The sequence below is a fragment of the Pristiophorus japonicus genome, chromosome 23, assembly GCF_044704955.1.
Source record: "Pristiophorus japonicus isolate sPriJap1 chromosome 23, sPriJap1.hap1, whole genome shotgun sequence".
Lineage (NCBI taxonomy): Eukaryota > Metazoa > Chordata > Chondrichthyes > Pristiophoridae > Pristiophorus > Pristiophorus japonicus.
The window spans coordinates 9,724,164-9,746,279 of NC_091999.1; the positions used below are offsets into that span (position 1 = coordinate 9,724,164).

Here is a 22,116-nt window from a genome sequence, read left to right on the forward strand (position 1 = left end):
TGCCCTTGCGAAGGTGGTGGTGAGCCATCAGGGTAGTTAAGAGTCACATATATAAACACAGATAGCAAGATTTTCTATAGGTACATAAAACGGAAAAGAATGGCTAAAGTAAATGTTCGTCCCTTAGAGGACGAGACCGGGGAATTAGTAATGGGAAACATGGAGACGGCAAAAACTCTGAACAAATATTTTGTAGCAGTCTTCACGGTAGAGGACACAAACAATATCCTAACAATGAATAGTCAAGAGGCTACACCGGTGGGGGGGGGGGGAACTCAACACAATCATAATCACTAAGGAGGTGGTACTCAGTTAAACAAAGGCAGATAAATCCCCTGCACCTGATGGCTTGCATCCTAGGGTCGTAAGAGAAGTAGCGACAGGGATTGTGGAGGCATTGGTTGTTATTTAACAAAATTCCCTGGATTTTGGGGAGGTCCCAGCAGATTGGAAAACTGCAACTGCAACGTCTCTATTTAAAAAAGGAGGCAGATAAAAAAGCAGGAAACTTTAGACCAGTTAGCCTAACATCTGTGGTTGGGAAAATGTTGGCGTCCATTATTAAAGAAGCAGCAGCAGGACATTTGGAAAATCGTAATTCAGTCAGGCAGAGTCAGCATGGATTTATGAAGGGGAAGACAAATTTGCTGGAATTCTTTGAGGATGTAACGAACTTGGTGGATAAAGGGGAACCAGTGGATGTGTATTTGGATTTCCAGAAGGCATTTGACAAGGTGCCACATAAAAGGTTACTGCACAAGATAAAAGTTCACGGGGTAGGGGGTAATATATTAGCATGGATAGAGGATTGGCTAACTAACAGAAAACAGAGACTCGGGATAAATGGTTCGTTGGCAATCAGTTATTGGTGGTGTGCCACAGGGATCAGTGCTGGAACCCCAACTATTTACAATCTATATTAACGACTTGGAAGAAAGGACCAAGTGTAACGAGGCCAAGTTTGCTGATGATACAAAAATGGGAGGAAAAGCAATATGTGAGGAGGACACAAAAAATCTGCAAAAAGAGATAGACAGGCAAAGTGAGTGGGCAAAAATTTGGCAGATGGAGTATAATGTGGGAAAGTGTGAGGTCATGCACGTTGACAGAAAAAAAAAATCAAAGAACAATTTATTATTTAACTGGAGAACAATTGCAACGTACTGCAGTACAGTGGGAGCTGGGGGTACTTGTGCATGAAACACAAAAGGATAGTATGCAGGTACAGCAAGTGATCAGGAAGGCCAATGGAATCTTGGCCTTTATTGCAAAGTGGATCCAGTATAAAAGCAGGGAAGTCTTGCTACAGTTATACAGGGTATTGGTGAGGCCACACCTGGAATACTGCATACAGATTTGGTTTCCATATTTAAGAAAGGATATACTTGCTTTGGAGAAAGTTCAGAGAAGGTTCACTCGGTTGATTCCGGGGATGAGGGGATTGACTTATGAGGAAATGTTGAGGAGGTTGGGCCTCTAATCATTGGAATTCAGAAGAATGAGAGGTGATCTTATCGAAACGAATACGATTATGAGGGGGCTTGACAAGGTGGATGCGGAGAGGATGTTTCCACTGATGGGGGAGACTAGAACTAGGGGCATAATGTTAGAATAAGGAACCGCCCATTTAAAACTGAGATGAGGAGGAATTTCTTCTCTTAGATGGTTCTAAATCTGTGGAATTCGCTGCCTCAATGAACTGTGGAAGCCAGGCCATTGAATAAATTTAAGGCACAGATAGACAGTTTCTTAACCGATAAGGGATTATAGAGTGATGGGGAGCAGGCAGGGAAGTGGAGCTGAGTCCATGATCGGATCAGCCATGTCCATATTAAATTGCAGAGCAGGATCGAGGGGCCATATAGCCTACTTCTGCTCCTATTTCGTTTTTTCTTATATGGGCCAGACCATGTAAGCACGGCAGATGTCCTCCACTGAAGGACATGAGTGAGCCAGATGGGGTTTTACAACAATGTGGTATTTAATGTTTACCATTACTGATACTAGCTTTTAAAAATAATTCCAGATTTATTTAATTAACTGAATTTAAAACCACAGCAGCCAATGGTGGGATTTGAACTCACGTCTCATGGATTATTAGTCCAGACGTGCTAGGATTACTCGTCCAGTATCATTACCAATATGCTACCGCTTTCTTTGAATCCAGCTTAATCTTCTATTTGTTGCAATTAACGTGCATGAGACGTGGGCTATTCTGAACTTTCTCAACCGTACACTGGTTCTAGTTCCATTTTCAAGCATAACATCTGTACATCTACCGCCAAACACGATGCTACATTTGAAAACAAGGGTCTATGCGTGCACAATTGCAAATATCTGCATATCCTACGCCGTGAATGGGGATACAACAAACATTCAAATATGATTGGTGTGTGCAATGATTTAAGGTCCTCCTACATGAATCCTGGAGTAACGATTCAATAAAGAACATCTGGAATGATTCAGCAGACACTAAATCCACCGCTGGTTCCCTTTCCCTCGCGTATATTAAACCTCTCATATACTTGCTTTGGAGGCAGTTCAGAGAAGGTTCGTCAGTTTGATTCCGGGGATGAGGGGGTTGACTTATGAGGAAAGGCTGAGGAGGTTGGGCCTCTACTCATTGGAATTCAGAAGAATGAGAGGTGATCTTATCGAAATGTATCAGATTATGAGGGCGCTTGACAAGGTGGATGCAGAGAGAATGTTTTCACTGATCGGGTAGACGAGAACTAGGGGGCTTAATCTTAGAATAAGGTGCCGCGCATTTAAAACAGATGAGGAGGAAGTTCTTCTCTCAGATAGTTGTAAATCTATGAAATTCGCTGCCTTGGAGAGCTGTGGAAGCCGGGTCTTTGAATACATTTAAAACAGAGATAGACAGTTTCCTAACCGACAAGGGAATAAGGGATTATCGGGAGTGGACAGGGAAGTGAACCTGAGTCCACTCCCGATAATCGTATTAAATGGCGGAACAGGCTCGAGGGGCTGCATGGCCTACTCATGCTACTATTTCTTATGTTCTTATGTTCGTATGCATTAAATTCAATATATTTATGGAATTAATGAATACTGTCGCATAATTGCTGGAATTAGGCGCCTGACGTTATGGAGGAGGCTGTGTTAAAATGCCATGCTTGACATGCAGTGAACTTTTACATAGATAAACAGCGAATAGGATGGTGCACACTAAGAAGGAATACCAGTAAAGACTCAGCGGCCAAAAGGTATAAATAGTTTGCTCTCACCGAACACAACGAAGCTCAATTCTCTTTCTCCGCCTCCCCCAGCTTCCCCCACCCCACTGCATACAATTTACAGCGAGGCATATTTAACATTTCGGTCTCACTAATATACTAACATGATTCTGTTTCACCTTTTGCCTGGGATCATTGCAGAATTTTCTAACATCTTTTAATTTCTTTTACTTACTTGTTTCCACTATGAGATCGGTCCCAGCTCCGAATATCATTGGTGCTAAATAATTATAGCTCCACTGTGACAGGCCTGCTAACAAATTCCTCACTCCTACCACCAGAGTGCCCTTCGCAAACTATAAACCGTTGTACATGCTCTTGCTGACAACCAGTCTCACAACATTTTTATGAATATTTCTTCTCGCCTGCTCTGCACAATTAAACAAAAATGCACAGGCGACGCAAGAACAGAAACATAGAATGATTTAACGTTACATCACCGAAGGAATGCCATTGGGCTCATTGCGCCGCTGCTGGCTCTTTCCAAGTGAAGTCAGAAACTAATATAATTGCCTCGTTGCTTTGGCCCGTTTCAAGTCCTGAGTCAAATCCGAGCTCTCTGCATTAATGAATTGGAATATCTTTATTCATTTGATTATTATGTGGATTTTTACTTACTTGGTTTCACATTTAATTTAGTCCCAGCTCCAAATATGAGATTGCTGCTATCCTAGTCCGCCCCAAACTCACACATCAAGACAAACTGCCTCGCTGCCACTTGCTGAACATTGTCTTTGGGAGTCTTTAATAGAATTTAGAACATGTCCAGGGAATTATAGACTGGTCAGCTTAACATCGGTGGTAGGAAAAGTAATGGAATCCCTTCTAAAGGAGGAAATAGAACATCTAGAAACCAAAAATATAATAATGAATAATCAGCGCATTGTTGTGATCTGGAAAACGCTGCCTGAAAGTGTGGTAAAAGCAGATTGAATAGTAACTTTCAAAAGGGAATTGGATATATACTGGAAAAGCAAACATTTGCAGGGCTTTGGGTAAAAGAGCTGAGGGAGTGGGACTAAATGGTAGCTCATTCAGAGAACCAACACAGGCACGATGAGCCGAATGGCCTCCTTCTGTGCTGTATGACTCTATGATAAGCGTTTGGTGAACACCATCACCCCCACAATAGCATTTGTGCAATAGGACTAGACAAAGCAACCTCGCTGTCCCTTATTTCTAACATAAATATTATTAAGACAAAACTTTACGAACGAAAGCAACATTTTGCCTGATTTCTGTCCGTGACATAAATATTTTCATTGGAATTGTTGATACCCCATATTTTCTGGTAGTTTCAATTGAATGGGACGAAGAGACACTTCAACACAAGGAACACAACAGCTATTAAATTAGCAACAACCGATTGAACTCACTGAAGAGCAGAGGGGAGTGGGACTAATTGGATAACTCTTTCAGAGATCCAGAACAGGCACCGTGGGCCGAATGGCTTCCTTCTGTGCTGTGAGATTCTATGAATGCGCCAAAATGTTGATCCCACATTGTTAGTGGCCAGCCCCATCCACCCCTCCCCTCCCACCGCCAAAAGTTTAGTATTTGTCACGTACATTAGAATAGGAAATATCAGTTTAAAAAATATATAAACAGGTCCCGATGGAAGACGTTCAAAGACTTACTGGGTTCCACAATGAGTTTCGTCCCACTACCAAAGTGAAGCTTGCGAGTTCTAGTGAAAGCACAGTGGTACCAGATGTTACAAAAACAAGTCCAACCACATGAACATCAGTGTAAGAGTTTGCTTTGTCTGGCATTGAATTTTGAGTATATTTTGAGATTCTTTGCTTCCATTGCCAGGCCAGGTTAACTCCTGGAATACATATTAATGTCTCCCCTCCGCCAATTAAATTTAGATTACTTTGTTTTGCTCTATTTTGAAAGCACAAGTGACGGACAGCAGTCCACCTTTTCTTCCTTCTCGACATTTTCCATTAACATCTGCCTGAAACCAACTCTAGGGGAATTGTTTGTCTTAAAAATGATTGTGATATCTATATTTTCAATATACCTTAGCTTCTATATGTGTGTGGGTGGGGAAGGAGCTACTTTTGAAACATAAAATTCTGACGGGGTTGGACAGATTGGATGCGGGGAGGATGTTTCCCCGGGGGCTGGGAAGTCGAGAATAAGGGGTCACAGTCTCAGGATACGGGGGAGGAAATTTAGGACCTAGATGAGGAGCAATTTCCTCACTCCGAGGATGGTGAACCTGTGGAATTCTCTACCACAGAAGGCTGTGGAGGCCAAGACACTGAATATATTTACAAAAGCGATAGATAGATTTCTAGACACAAAAGGCATCAAGGGCTATGGGGAGAAAGCGGAAATATGGTATTGAGATAGAGGATCAGCCATGATCATATTGAATGGTGGTGCATGCTCGAAGGGCCGAATGGCCAACTACTGCTCCTATTTTCTGTTAGTAATTTTTTGCCTTAAGACTTGATTTCAAATATGCATGTTAAAGTTCTACATTGGAGACTTAAAACGCACGCGGCGATGTATTGATAAGGAGAGAGAAAGTCCCATTTATTCGAATCAATGGTTATCTGAGTCCACTTTCGAAATGGACGATTTGTACTCCGGTAATATTATACACTTGTGTATTTCAGAGCAATATCATATTACTAAGGCCTCGAGTTTCAACTCCTGGGCATTGCACGTCTACTTAAAGGGGTGAACTGAGCCGGATAGCCATCTTCTTAAATTATTTTACCGATGCAATGCCTTCACTAACATTTCACGTGTTGCCTTGGCTCTCTGCCGACATTCGCCAGACAACATTCAGCAGAATACAACATCAGGTAGCAGGAAAGACATTTCAACTCACACTTACTTGGCACAGCTGTTACTCGGGTGCCGCTGCCGAACGTTAGTTTTTCAGTAAGGTCATAATAAGTCGCACATTAACAGTTACCCAGACAGACACCTTCCAATGGAGAAGCTGATCCACTTTCCTGCTATTACACGACGAAGAAACTGTAATATTCACGAAATCTGCTGCAGTGCTATATATAGAGGTCACGCTGAACTAAATCCAAGAGTTGTAAATATTTTTCACCTGAAGTTAAAAGTCACAGTCTTATCTGCCCTCAAATGATTATAAAACACTGCATACACAAGACAACTACTTACACATACCAACAACAAGGTTCAATTCCTGCAACTGGACTTAATCGGTTCTACAATCACTTTGGTCCCATCTCCAAATATCAATGCAGCAGTGGACCAATATCGTGCACAGTTACAACTGCCTGTAATAAATCTGCCTCTACATCAGAAAATCTGGCCCCAGAAATTAGACCACCAACGGGTGCACTGTATGCTTGACAAGCTTGATGCCGTGTTTAGTCCCAGTCCAGTAGAAATATATGGGGCACAATGTCCTCAGGGTTATGGTTAGGGTCTTGCCTCTGAGTCAGCAGATTGTGGGCTCAAGTCCTACTCCAAAGATTTGAACACATAATCCAGCCTCACATGCTCAGCGCAGTGCTGAGGGAGCGATGCACTGTCGGAGGTACCATCTATAGGATGAGACGTTAAACCGAGACCAGGTCTGCCTTCTTCAATGGACATAAAAGATCCCATGGCACTATTCGAAGCGGAGCAGGGGAGTTATCTCCTTTGTCATGGGCCAACATTCATCCCTCAACCAACATCACTAAAAATGTATCATCCCGTCATTATCACCTTGCTGTTGGTGGGATCTTGCTTCGCTCAAATTGACTGCTGCATTTCCTACGTTAAAACAGTGACTGTACATAAAACAGTATTTAGTCGAATCATAGAGATTTACAGCATGGACGCAGGCCATTTCAGCCCTTCGTGTCTTTGCCGGCTGACAAAGGGCTATCCAGCCTAATCCCACTTTCCAGTTCAAGGTCCCTAGCCTTGTAGGTTAAAGCACTTCAAGTGCATATCCAGGTTTTTTTTTAACGTGGCGAGGGATTCTGCCTATACCACCCTGTCAGGCAGTGAGTTCAAGACTCCCAACATCCTCTGGGTGAAACAATTGCCTTCAAATACCCTCTAAACCTCTTACCAATTACTTGAAATCTATGCCTCCTGGTTGTTGACCCCTCTGCTAAGGGAAATAGGTATTTTCTATCCACTTTATCTAGGCCCTCATAATTTTATACATCTCAATAAGGTATCTCCTCAGCCTCCTCTGTTCCAAATAAAACAACTCCAGCCTATCCAATCTTTCCTCATAGCTAAAATTCTCCAGTCCAGGCAACATCCTCATAAATCTCCCCTCTACTCTCTCTAATGCAATCTCATCTTTCCTATAATGTGATGACCTCAACTGCACGCAATACGTTAGCTGTGGCCTTGCTAATGTTTTATGCAGTTCAAGCATAACCTCCCCGCTCTTGTATGCTATGTTTTGGCTATAAAGGCAAGTATTCCATATGCCTTCTTAACCACCTTATCTACCTGTTCTGCTACGTTCAAGGATCTGTGGACATGCACTCCAAGGTCCCTTTGTTACTCGGCACATCTCAGTGTCCTACCATTTATTGTGTATTCCCTTGCCTTTTTAGCCCTCCCAAAATGCATTACCTCATGCTTCTCAGGATTGAATTTCATTTGCCACTGTTCTGCCCACTAGACCAGTTCGTTGATAGCTTTCTGCAGTCTACAGCTTTCTTCTTCATTATCAACTACACGGCCAATTTTTGTATCATCTGCAACCTTTTTAAGAATACCCTCTACATTCAAGTCAAAATGATTGATATATACCACAGAAACAATGACCTTCGTACTGAGCCCTGCAGAGCGCCTTCCAGTCACAAACACACCCATCGACCATTTTCATTGAACATAAAGCGCCCTGAGCCATCTTGAAGTCCAGAAAGGCTCTATATTAATGCTTCCTTCCTAAAAAATTGTTACTTAACTCGTCCTCGGATATAAGCACATACCACATGGCATGCATTTTATTATTTATAAAGGAGGTATAATTTGCTTAAATGTTACTCACTCGGCACGACAATCACTGCAGTCCCGCTTCCAAATGTTAGTTCAGCAGCATACCCTAACCCACACAGTGATAACTATCCAGGTGTAAAACCCTCACTGCATTGCCAGGCTTCATTCCACCACCTCCCATCACAAAGAGGGCACGTTGTTAGAAAAGAGAATTGGAAACAACAAAGCTCCATTAACGGGGCAAAGTATCTTTACTTTGATTTATGAAAATGTGCCTGCTCCCTCTGCAATATTAACCAGATTGCAAACACTGGGCAATTGCTTCCAGTTGCAAAGGCTCGAGGATGGGATAATGTCCTTACATTTTATTTACCCAGGTCTACAAAAACTTTGGTCCCACTTCTGAACATTGGTTTAATGGTTGTATCCCAATAACCTGCACAGTGATAACTGAACAGAGGGATACCTCTGAGAACACATAGATTTCAACACATCAGAACTCAGAACTGACTTATCAACCATTGTGATTCATGGCAAGGCACCAATTATGGCAAAACTCTTTTTTCTTTATTCATTCACGGCAAGGCCAGCATTTATTGCCCATCCCTAATTTTCCTTAACTGAGTGGCTTGCTAGGTTATTTCAGAGTCAATCACATTGCTGTGGGTCTGGAGTCACAAATAGGCCAGACCGGTTAAGGATGGCATATTACCTTCTCTAAAAGACATTATTGAACCAGATGGGCTTTTACAATTACATGGTCACCATTACTGATACTAAGTTTTTAAAATTACAGACTCATTAATTAACTGAAATTTAATTATGCAACTGCCATGGTGGGTGCGGGGATGGTGGAACCCGCGTTTCTAGCATCATCAGCACAATGCTCGGGATTACTAGATCCATAACATAACCACTATGCCACCGTACCCCAAGAGGAAACCTAGAAGGGGAAGTGAGGATTCAGAGTGCCATGTATGGTACAGTCGCTGAGGGAATACAGACCAGGACCAGATTATAAAACAAGAGGCAGTAACCGCTGCAATATCGTAAAATAGTGAGAGGCTTTTAATTATTTCCGGAACATAGTGACCAATTCGGTTAATTATCAGCAAATGGCCCAACATTCCGTATAGAACGATTCAGAAGTATACTCCCTGTTTGTTTTATTTGCGCCGACCTGAACTGTCGCCCATTTTACTCTGCTAAAGTTCGATTTTCTTAGAGGTGAAAATGAGGATTTTTTTAACGGAGTGAATTGTTACCATCTGCAAAGCACTGCCTGAATGGGTGATGGAAGCACATTTAATAGTAACTTTGACAAGGGAATTGGATACATACATGAAAAGGAAACGTTTGCAGGACTGTGGGGAAAGAGCAGAGGGCACTCGAACCAATTGGTTAGCCCTTTGAAAGTTCCAGCACTGGAAAGATGAAATGAATGGCCCCCTGTGCTGTAATATTCTATGATTCTATGCTTGGCAGGATACATTGACACAAAATCGCTCATGTGCATTGAATCAATAGCAAGAACAGTTTATACTCACTTGGTTCTACTATAAGTTTAGTCCCTTTACCGAGTATAAGCTTAGCAGCTGATCCAGTGAACACCACGCTGAAGCTTCGTTCATAAACCGTCTATCACACACAAAATACGCCATCGTGAATTCTGTAAAAGCCATATCTATCGCTATTGGTCAGCGCACAATTTTATCTGGTCTCCATATTATTAAAATATATAGAGCCAGTGGAGAAGGTGTATCAAGATTTACAAAGATGATACCAGAACTGAGAGGTTAGCACTATCAAGAAAGACTGAATAAGCCGGGGCTCTGTCCTCTGGACATGGGAAGCTGAGGGGTAACCTAATAGAGGTATTTAAAATTATGAAAGGTTTTGATAAGGTAAACATAGATAAGATGTTTCCGTTGTAGAGGAAATCCAAAACTAGGGACCATAATCATAAGATACTCACTAATAAATCCAATTAGGTATTCAGAAGAAATGTTTTTACCCAGAGAGTGATGAGAATGTGGAACTCGCTACCTCATTGAATAGTAGAGGTGAATAAGATAACTGCATTTAAGTCAAAGCTGGATACACTCATGAGGGAAAAAGGCATAGAATGATATATTGATAGGGTGAGATGAAGTAGGGTGGGAGGAGGCTCGAGTGGAGCATAAATACCAGCATGTACCTATTGGACAGAATGGCCTATTCCTGATCCGTAAATTCTATGCAGTTTTTTGCATTTGGAACGTGCAAGACCTGCGTGTCTGGCCCGACAGTTTGACAAAGAGAAAATATCAGCATTGAAGAGGAGCAAAGGAAGATAACTTGTAGGCCCCACTATACAATGGAGTCTTTAGAAACATAGGGAGGTGTGTTGGTTTCAATAAAACCGACCTCATTCCTATTGATCTTGTATTGGGAAAATATATATTTTCCAAACTGATGACTTGCCTTTGGATTATTGTGGAGCCAGTAGCCACCTGATAAACCCTTAGTACTTCTGATAGATTTAGTCTTGTAATGAACCATTTATGTACAAATGGAGATGTCACATTTCTTCCTCACTATATACTTTCTCATGTTCACTTCTCCCGATGCCAATTAACTATCTTGCCACCACGCTACCGTTTGCAAAAGACCAACAATTTCTGCATGCAAAATGAATCTGGTCAAATCGATACCAATCATTTATACTCACTCGGCTCCACGGTCAATTTGGTTCCATCACCGAATATTAACTTCTCATAAGCTACACCATGATACATCTCCACGTCGAAACTCTTTCCAACGCACTGGCACGATGTATCCATGCCATTGATCCTAAAATGGGTCTATATTCACTCGGCTCGGCAGGTCACTGAGTCCCACTGCCGAAGGTTGTTTTCTGAAGTCTACTTAAGTCAAGCGTTAATTGTAAAGTCAGAACGTCTTCACGATGATCACGCATTCTAAAATAATTTCGCCCCAACTCAAAATCAGAACCGCATTGATTGTGAGTTTAAGAATTGACAATTCTAAGCGAAGCAAAGGGTGGCGAAGAATTGGTTTTGGCCACTTCCCAACGGAATCCGCAAAGCCTTACCGAAATACCTCATTGGCAATTTCATTAGTAATAGAAGCAGCTGAAAGAGAACCTCAGTCGTTGATTATATTCAAGTTGGAGATTGATAGATTTTTGGATATTAAGGGCATCAAAGGATGTGGGGAAAGGGCAGGAATGTGGAATTGAGGTAGAAGATCAGCCATGATCTTATTGAATGCTGGAGCAGGCTTGAGACGCCGTGTGACCTACACCTGCTCCTAGTTCTTTTGTTCTTATGTTCTTAGTGGGTTCTATCAGCAACGTGGTCCCATTTCCAAATAACCCCTTCACACTCTTACCGATATTTGCTGATTGGTAACCTTTAAACTCCAGACTTGCCTGAACTGAATGATTAACGGTACATTATAGCTGACAACTTACAACGCTTGAAAACTGTACCTTTACTAGGTATGTGTTTGATAATGCAGTGAAACATAAAATGTTCACAGTTCTTAGACGTATATTCGAACATGCAAGGGTGATGGGCTGGTAAAGGCAATTTTTGGGTCACTATCTGGAATGCACTGCATTTGTGGAAGTAGATTCAATAATAACTTTCAAAAGGGAATTGGATAAATGCTTGAAGGCGAATAAATTGCAGGGCTAGAGAAAAGGGCAGGCGCAAGGGAATAATATGATAGCTCTTTCAAAGAACCGGCACAGACACGATGGACGATTGACCTCTCACTGTGCTCTATCGTTCTATGAATGGGCAGTGACACCTTAAAGCTTCATGAAGATTTTTTGCTCTGTTCGGCATTTGTGGCAAAATGTTAAACGTCACGATTAAGCAAGTACTTACGATTTCGCCAGAAAGGAAAGCACTGAAGAGAAACAGCATGGCGAACTTATTAATCAGCCGCAGTTTGCTGTTACCGGCTTCCCCAGCAAGTGTAGAATAAAAAAAACTGAGACAAGGGCAAAACATTTTCAAAGCTTTAACCAGATGGATTTCAGCACAAAAGACGTGTATGGGAGCGAGATTGCGGAGTCACTTTGCTGACTTATGCATTGGACGTTTTTCGAAGTATTGCTTAATTGCACAGAGGCAGGTCAGTGAAATACGACCCGCTTGCACACACGAGTGTGTTCCTGCTGAAGACTGGATATCGGTCTAAAGCAAATACACTCATTTCGCCAAACCGCCCTTAATTGAGAACAAGAATGCTCAGATCGACTTACTCGTGACACAATGAATCGGTTCCCCGATTCCAAATGTGAGCTGCTCTCTCCAGCCCATGCTGCTATTTAAAAACAAAATAACCGTGCGACTGTGTGCATTAAACGATGTCTCTAAATGGATAAAAGGAGAACAAGTAGAGAGTTAGGTACTTACTGGGTTCCACAATCAGCCTGGTCCCTTTGCCAAAGGTGAGCTTTTCATCCTCTCCGTATGTTACACACGGTTCAAACCTATAACAAGATCCCTCGGAGTCTCATCGGCATCTCCTGGTATCCCTTTGCTTTACTTGAAAAGGACAAGGCCAGTCAGCAAACTGGGCATGTCTATTACCCGTCGGCCCCGAGGTGGGGACGCGGTAATAAAATTGCAGGGGAAGAAAGACTGCAAAATGAACAGAATGTAAAACGGTAGACGTTCAGGGTGTATCCGTTGCTTGATTCTGAAAAGGCCATTCCGAGGGTGTTGAGAGTGAAGTTGAGCCGTTCTGTTTAGCCGTGAGGTTATTGTACGGGCGCTGAAGGAGATTCAACTACTGTGCGTATCCCAGTATATCCCCACAGTGATACAAGCCAGCACAAAAACTGTTCACTGACTGCTGGCAAGCGGGTCACATGACGTAGCTACATTAGACCCTCTCTGAAAGGTGCAACAACAACAACAACAACTTGCCGTTCTATATGCACCATGTGATCTTTAAATGTCTGCCATTGCCTATCCACCGTCAACCCTTTAAGTATCATTCGCTAGTCTATCCGAGCCAGTTCAGGTCTCATACCATCGAAGTTACCTTTCTTTAAGTTCAGGACCATAGTCTCTGAATTAACTGTGTCAATCTTAATGAAGAATTATACCATATTATGGTCAGTCTTCCCCAAGGGGCCTCGCACAACAAGGAAGAGGCATGTAAATTGGCCAGAAAAAGCAACAAACCTGAGGACTGGGAGAAATTTAGAATTCAGCAGAGGAGGACAAAGGGTTTGAGTAGGAGGGGGAAAATAGAGTACGAGAGGAAACTTGCTGGGAACATAAAAATTGACTGCTAAAGCTTCAATAGATATGTGAAGAGAAAAAGATTAGTGAATGCAGATGTAGGTCTCTTGCAGTCAGAATCAGGTGAATTTATAATGGGGAACAAAGAAATGGCAGAGCAATTGAACAAATACTTTAGTTCTGTCTTCACTAAGGAAGACACAACTAACTTTTTGGAAATACTAGGGGACCAATGGTCTAGCGAGAAGGAGGAACTGAAGGAAATCCTTATTAGTCAGGAAATTATGTTAGGGAAATTAATGGGATTGAAGGCTGATAAATCCCCGGGGCCTGATATTCTGCATCCCTGAGTACTTAAGGAAGTGGTCTTAGAAATAGTAGATGCATTGGTGGTCATTTTGCAACATTCTATAGACTCTGGATCAGTTCCTATGGATTGGAGAGTAGCCTCCTGCTGCCCATGTCCATCTCGGTGGTAGAGGTCGCGGGTTTTGGAGATGCTAGCGAAATAACCTTGGCGAGTTGCTGCAATGCATCTTTTAAATGGTACACACTGCAGCCACGATGCGCCGGTGAGAGTGGGTGAATTTTGAAGGTAGTGGATGGGGTGCCAATCAAGCGGGCTGCTTTGTCCTAGATAGTGTAGAGCTTTTTGAGCGTTGCTGGATCTGCACTCATCCAGGCAAGTTGAGAGTATTCCATCACACGCCTGACTTTCATCTTGTAGATCGTGGAAAGTCATTGGGGAGTCAGGAGGTGAGACACTCGTCACAGAATACCCAGCCTCTGACCTGCTCTTGTTTCCAACATAGTTATGTGGCTGGTCTAGTTAAGTTTCTGGTCAATGATGAGCCCTAGATTTTTGAAGGTGGGAGATTCGGCGATGGTAATGTCATTGAATGTCAAGGTCAGGCCGTTAGACTCTCGCATGTTGGATATAGTCATTGCCTGACACTTGTGTGGTGCGAATATTTTTTGCCACTTAGCAGCCGAAGCCTGAATTTCCACCAGAACTTGCTGCATTCGGGCATGGAATGCTTCGTTATATGAGGAGCTCCGAATGGCACTCAGCACCGTGCAATCATCAGCGAACATCCCCACATCTCAACTTATGATGGAAGGAAGTCATTGATGAAGCAGCTGAAGGTGTTTGGGTCTAGGACATTGCCCTGAGAAACTTCTGCAGCGATGTCGTGCGGCTGAGATGATTGACCTCCAACCACCAGAACTCTCTTCCTTTGTGCTATGTATGATTCCAGCCTCTGGAGAGTTTTCCCCCTGATTCTCATTGACTACAATTTTACTGAGGCTCCTTGGTGCCACACTCAGTCAAATGCTGCCTTGATGTCAAGGACAGCCACTCTCACCTCACCTCTAAAATTCAGCTCTTTTGTCCATGTTTGGACTGAGATTGTAATGAGGTCTGGAGCCGAGTGGTCCTGTCGGAACCCAAACTAGGCATTGGTGATCAGGGTATTGGTGAGCTGTCATTTGATAGGACAGGGAAGTTTTCCACATTTTCTGATAGCTGCCAATGTGGTAGCTGTATTGGAGCAGCTTGGCTAGAGTCGCAGCTAGTCCTCGAGCACTTCAGCACAACAGCCAGAATGTTTTCTGGGCCCATAGCCTTTGCTGTATCCAGTGTGCTCAGCCGTGTTTTGACATCACGGGGAGCGAATCGAATTGGTTGAAGACTGGCTTTTGTGATAGTGGGGAACTCAGCAGGAGGCTGACATGGATCATCCACTCCGCACTTCCAGATGAAGATGGTTGCAAACGCTTCAGCCTTGCCTTTTGCATACAGGTGCTGGGGGAGGGCGGTAGGTGGTAATCAGCAGGAGGTTTCCTTGCCCATGCTTGACCTGAAGTAATGAAACTTCATAGAATCCGGAGTGTATGTTGAGGACTCCCAGGGTCACTCCCTCCCGACTGTACAGCACTGCGCCGCCACGCCTGGTGAGTGTGTCCTGCCGATGGGACCGGACATACCCAGGGATGGTGATGGATAGGTCTGGGATATTGGTGGAAAGTTTATGATTCTCTGAGTATGACTATGTCAGGCTGTTGATTGACTAGTCAGTGGGACAGCTCTCCCAATTTTGGCACACGGCCCCAGAGCTTGGCGAAGAGGACTTTGCAGGGTCGATTGGGTTGGGTGTGCCATTGTTGTGTCTGTAGCTGGTGGCGAGGTTGATGCCGGGTGGTCTGTATAGTTTTATTCTTATTATTGTTCTGGTAGCGGTTTGGTACAACTGAGTGGCTTGCTCGGCCATTTCAGAGGGCAGTTAAGAGTCAACCACATTGCTTTGAGTCTCGAGTCATATATAGGCCAGACCAGGTAGGATGACAGATTTCCTTCCCTGAAGGAGCTTAATGAACGAAATGTTTTTTGTTGCAACAATCTGATAGTTTCATTGTCACCATTACTAATATTAGCTCTATATTCCAGATTTAATTAATTAACTGAATTAAATTCCCCAGCTGCCATGGTCAGATTTGAACTGACATCTCTGGATCATTATCGACCTCTGGATTACTAGCCCAGCAACATTACTACTATGCTACATTCCATCGTGCGTATCAGGACTTTAGGACATCCTAATGCTCTTCACACCCTTTGAAGAATAGTCATGGTTGCAATGTAAGAAACTTGTCAGAGAATTTGCACACAGCCAGGTCCAACAAACTGCAAAGTGCCAATGACCAGATCATCTGTTTGTGATGTTGAGTGAGGTACAAATAACCCCAGGACACCGGGGATAACAACTCTGCTCTTCGTTCAAAGGTGCAACCTGATGTTTAATATCCACCTGAGAGGTTTGACATCTCATCCAAAAGATGGCACATCCGATAATGCGACACTCCCTCGGTACTGCACTAGGAGTGTCAACCTGACTTATATGCTCAGATCTCTGGAACTCACAAGCTTCTAGACTGAGAGACGATAGTTCTACCACTAAGCTTCAGCTGGGCTTTGGAGCGTGGAGCTTGCTCTTAATAGGCTGAGAGCTTGAGTACAACAATTTTTACACGGAAACGAAATAGATTGGAATGGATGGTAATGGAAATAGACACTTGACCCTTAAACAAGTTAAGCATAGTCGCTAATGAATCCGTTCTATTTTTAAGAATTTGAATTATTTTTCATCTTTGTTATTAACAACTTGTGATTTCTTTCCTCTTCATCATTTTCCTCTTAATTATCTGCTATCACTTTTTTGTCAATTTGTTCTCTACCTTTGTCATCACCTTTTATACATTGCAGTAAATAGCATTTCTGTGTTGTCGTATCTCTCTCAACTCTCATCTCCAAAAATTCTCTGTCTCAGTCTTTATAAGGAAGTATGTAAGGGACAAAACCGTCATTGAAGACACGATCCAGGAATTCTGCATTTAAGCAGGACAACAGAATGCTTATTTTTACTTTGCACACAATTAACTGCAAGGAATAATCTTTGTATTGTCGTTCTACCAAAACCAGCTTTATCCTGTATAGGTTATTCTGGTGCTGAGTTGATACCCCCCAGCGTGGCCCCACATTCAATGATAAGGGAACAGATTTGAGCTGCACCTGTGTGTCCGCTGACAACAGCTCTGCGTATCTATGGGTGAATCAGGTGCAACCTCTGCTGCGGGTTCTTGCCTGCTGACTCAATCTTCCAACGTGCACGTGTTTGACCATGGATGAAAAGCGTGCCATGCATAGTCTACTTGCATCTTCATACACATCTTGTTCTGCCAAAGAGGCGGCACAAACCGAGTGGGTCGAATGCACTTGTTACATAGTAGCCTAGTTGCAGTACAGAAACAGGCTATTCAGTCCAACTGGGTCACGCTAATGTTTATGTTCCACAAGAGACACCTCCCGCCCCTCTTCGTTTAACTCGATGAACATATCCTTCTATTACTTTGTCCCTCGTGCGCCTAACTAGCTCCCCCTTAAATGCATCGCGTTAATTCGTAGCAAGTTCTAAATTTTAACCAATCTTTGGGTAAAGAAGTTCTCCTGCATTCCCTGCCGGATTTATTCGTGACTCTCTTATGTAGGTGACCCCTAGCCTTGAGCTCCCTTCAAGTGGAAACAGCTGCTCTACATCTACCTTGCCAGCCGCATTTTATAATCTTAAAAACCTATACCAGGCAACGCTCAGCCTTCTCTTTTCTAGAGAATAGAGCTCCAGCCGCTTCATTCTTCCATGATAGGTATAGCATCCTCGTTCTGTAATCATCCTTCTGAATCTTTTCTGCACCTTATTCAATGCCTCTATATCCGTTTTATAATATGGAGAGCAGAACTGTGGAAAATACTCCAAATGTTGTCTGATCAAGATTAATATGACGTCTCTGCCTTTCTATTCTATTGGTCGAGAAATGAACCCCAGTGCAAGGGTTGCTCCTACCGCAATGAGAAAGCGATTTAGCTTTAGAAAATTTCATCCATGTGTCATCTTCCGTCTTATTTTGTAAATGATAATATCGTGCAATATTTTTTCTCGCTTCTTCTTAATTTCTAGGTGCACAACGTCATGTGACTCCTTCATCAGATTTGGATCTCATCTCTCAAAATGTTCCTGAGTTTGTCTAGTGAAAGTGTAACTCTTCTAAATTCATGGTCGCCGCCTTATATTCGGATATAGGCATTTCTGATTTGTTACACATCAAAACTGGAAACACAGAGGATTCATTTGAAAGACATCATCTTCGACAATGTAACATTCCGTGCACCTAGAATATGTGCTTCGGTGGTGGAATGGGAACTTGGCCAACTGACTCAATTTACCCCTTCAATGCCACCTGCAGGATGGAAGGATGCCTCAGTGGTTAAAGCCCATGATTGTCAGAGGTAGTTCGATATTTCTTATATCAGAAATGTTGTCTTGAAATTTGACTTAAGCATTGACTGAATACCGATAATGAACAGGAAATTACATTTTTGCGACAGGCATTTAAAAAAAATCTTTAATTTGTAGCAATCATATATGTGAAATTATGATCATGACTTTCAGGAACTCGAATCTCTTTGACGAGGATTTCTACAGATCAACTTGAATGTCAATTGCTATGACAGATGAAATGAACTATTCCGACCTCAGATAGTGTGAATAATTTTTATCATCATTGTTATTATTGGTAATGGTATTTATTGTTAATAATAATAACTATAAAAACAGCGTCAGGTGTGGCTCAGTTGGTAGCACTTTCGCCTCTGAGTCAGAAGATTGTGGGTTCAAGTCTCACTCCAGCGACTGGAGCACATAAATCTAGCCTGACACTCCAATGCAGTGCTGAGGGAGCGCTGCACTGAGGGAGGTGCCGTGTTTCTGAAGAGATGTTATTAAAACCGAGGCCCATCTGCCCTCTCAGGTGGGCGTAAAAGATCGCATAGCACTATTTCGAAGAAGACCAGGTGGAGTTATCCCCAGTGCTTTGGCCAATATTTATCCTTCAATCAACATAACAAAAACATTATCACTTTGCTGGTTGTGGCAGCCTGCTGTGCACAAGTTGGCTGCCGCGTTTCTCACATTACAACTGTGGCTATACTCCAAAAGTACTTCATTGGTGGTAAAGCGCTTTGTGATGTCCGGTGGTCGGGAAAAGCGCTATTTGAGTGCAAGTGCTCATTATTAATAACTACTTATAGGAAAGTAAATCCATACTGAAACACTTTTGGAAATGCTTCTTCCAAATAAGTTACATTGAAGTATAATTGTTGTTCCCAGCTAGAGCTCGGCAGCATTTGTCTTAACCTATCCTGTCCAGAGTCTCGCTTGTTCATCACCTTCGCTTCCAGTGAATCAAAATGAACCACTCATTCTCTAACATATCTAATTTACAATTCCGGCTGTTGTCATTAAATGCCCCAATTAACTTGCTCTGAGGTGTCACCCTTGGCTCCGTGGGTAGCTCGCTGAGTCAGAGTCACAGCACCGCGGTGGGGGGAGTAAAAATACACATTATAGTGGTAGGGGACATATCATTCGGGGGATAGATACAGATCTCTGCGTGGGTCCCGAAGGCTGTGTTGCCTGCTCGCTGCCAGGGTTAAGGACATCTCCTCAGGGCTGGAGAGGAACGTGGAGTGGGAGGGGGTAGATACAATTGTCGTGGTCCACGTGGGTACCAACCACCTAGAAAGGACAGACACGAAGATTCTGCTAAAGGATTATGAGCAGCTAGGGGCCAAATTAAAAAGCAGAGCAACAAAGATAATAATCTCTGGATTGCTACCCAAGCCACGAGCAAATTTACATAAGATCAAAGAGCTAAACTCGTGGCTCAAAGGCTGGTGTTGGAGAAATGGGTTTTGGTTCATGGGGCACTGGCATCAGTACTGGGGTAAGATGGAGCTGTTTTGTCGGGACGGTCTCCACTTGGAATGTGCAGGGGCTCGGGTCCTGGCGAAACCAATAACTAGGGCTGCAGAGAGAGAGCTTTAAACTAATTAGCGGCGGCGGGGGGTGTGGGGGGGGGGGCGGGGGTGGAGGCGTCAGGTGAGCAGATAACTAAAATCGCAAAGAACAAGGTGAAGAGCATGGAGCAGGGCAACATTGGGGGAAACGAAAACCAGAGCGTGACAGGAAGGGACAGAATGTATAAACATAAGAGTGTATCAGAAACTGGGGACATGGCAGGAAAAAATGGTAAGAAAACACATTTAAAAGCAGTTTATCTGAATGCACGCAGCATTGGTAATAAAGTCGAAGAGCTGTCGGCAAAAATAGGTTCAAATGGGTATGATCTGATACCTATAAAAGAGACATGGTTGCAAGGTGACCAAGACTGCGAACTAAAAAATTAGGGGCACTTGACAATTCGGAAGGACAGACAGAAAGGGAAAGGAGGTAGGATAGCTCTGTGGATAAAGGATGGAATCACTGCAATTGTTAGAAACGATATTGGCTCAAATGATCAGGATGTCGAAACAGTTTGGTTGGTGATAACGATTAATAAGGGGAAAAAGTCACTGGTGGGCGTTGTTTGTAGGTCCCCGAACAGTAGCAACTCTGTTGGTCGGAGTATAAACCAGGAAATAATGGGGGCTTGTAAAAAGGGAACAGCAAGAATCATGGGTGATTTTAACCTCCATATTGATTGCACAAATCAAATTGGTCAGAATAGCCTTGAGGAAGAGTTCATAGAGTGCATAAGGGACGGATTTCTTGAACAGTATGTAATGGAACCAACCAGGGGGAAGGCTATCTTAGATCTGGTCCTGTGCAATGAGACAGGATTAATAAACAATCTCCTAGCAAAGGATCCCCTTGGAATGAGTGACCCCATGGTTGAATTGCAAATTCAGATGGAGGGCAAGGAAGTTGGATCTCAAACCAGCGTACTAATGTTAAATAAAGGAGACCACAAAGGTATGAGGGCAGAGTTGGCTAAAGTGGCCTGGGACAATATATTAAAGTGTGGGGTGGTTGATGATCAGTGGCTTATATTTAAGGAGATATTTCATAACTCTCAAGAAAACTATATTCCAGTGTGGAGGAAATGGTGTAAAAGAAACGTGGCTAACAAAATAAATAAAGGATGGACCCAATTAAAAACAGTGCATACAAAGTGGCCAAAACTAGTGGGAGGACAGAAGATTGGTAAGCTATAAAAAGCCAGCAAAGAATGACAAAAAATGATTAAGAAAGGGGAGATAGACTGTGAAAGTAAACCAGCACAAAATATAAAAACAGATCGAAAGAGTTTCTACAAGCATATAAAGAGGAAAAAAATGGCTAAAGTAAATGTTGATCCCTTAAAACACGAGACCGGGGAATTAGTGATGGGGAACATGGAGATAAGGTGGTAGGGCAGGTTGCAAAAGCTGTTAAAAAGTCTTACGGGACCCTGGGCTTTATAAATTGAGGTATATAGTACAAAAGTGTGTAAGTTATGATGAACCTGTATAAAACACTGGTTTTGCCTCAACTGGAATATTTTGCCCAATTCTGGGTACTGTATTTTAGCAAGAATGTGAAGACCTTAGAGAGGGAACAAAAAATATTTACGAGAATGGTTCCAGGGATGAGTGACTTCAGTTTCGTGGATAGACTAGAGAAAATGGGTATTCAAAATCATGAGAGTTCCAGACAAAGTAGATAGAGCGAAACTGTTGCCCTTGGCAGGGAGGTGGAGAACCAGAGGACACAGATTCAAGGTGTTTGGCAAAAGTACCAAAGGCGACATTCAGAAAAAACTTTTGTTATGCCACGAGTGATTAGGATCTGGAATGCACTGCCTGAGAGGGTGGGGGAGGCAGACTCAATCGTACCGTTCAAAAAGGGATTGGATAATTACCTGAAGGAAAAAAAATGCAGGTCTACGGGGAAAGTGTGGGGAAGTGGGATTAGCTGAAGTGCACTTCTAGAGAGCCGGCATGGGGTCGATGGGCTGGAAGGCCTCCTTCTGTGATGTCACCATGATATGATTCTATGATTCAGCAGATCAGACAGCATCAGTGGAGAGAGAAACAGAGTTCATGTTTCAGATGATTTAAGATAATTAGCAAAAGAAGAATAGGAGACAAGTGGATTAACAAAATTATGCAGCGAGTTGTTGTGTTCTGAAATACAATGTGTGAAAAACTGGTGGAACCACATTCAATAATAACTTTCAAAAGGGAGTTGGATAAATACTTGAAAAAA

General features: G+C 42.8%; 1 protein-coding gene across 1 annotated transcript in view; it reads right to left on the minus strand.

Moving 5' to 3' along the window:
* Positions 1–22,116, minus strand: part of LOC139235620 (T cell receptor alpha chain MC.7.G5-like) — a 77,572-nt gene that overhangs the window by 9,970 nt on the left and 45,486 nt on the right. The window contains exon 4 of the mRNA XM_070866663.1: positions 4,895–4,944. Within this exon, the coding sequence (XP_070722764.1) occupies positions 4,895–4,944 (50 nt within the window). The remainder of the gene's footprint in view (positions 1–4,894; positions 4,945–22,116) is intronic.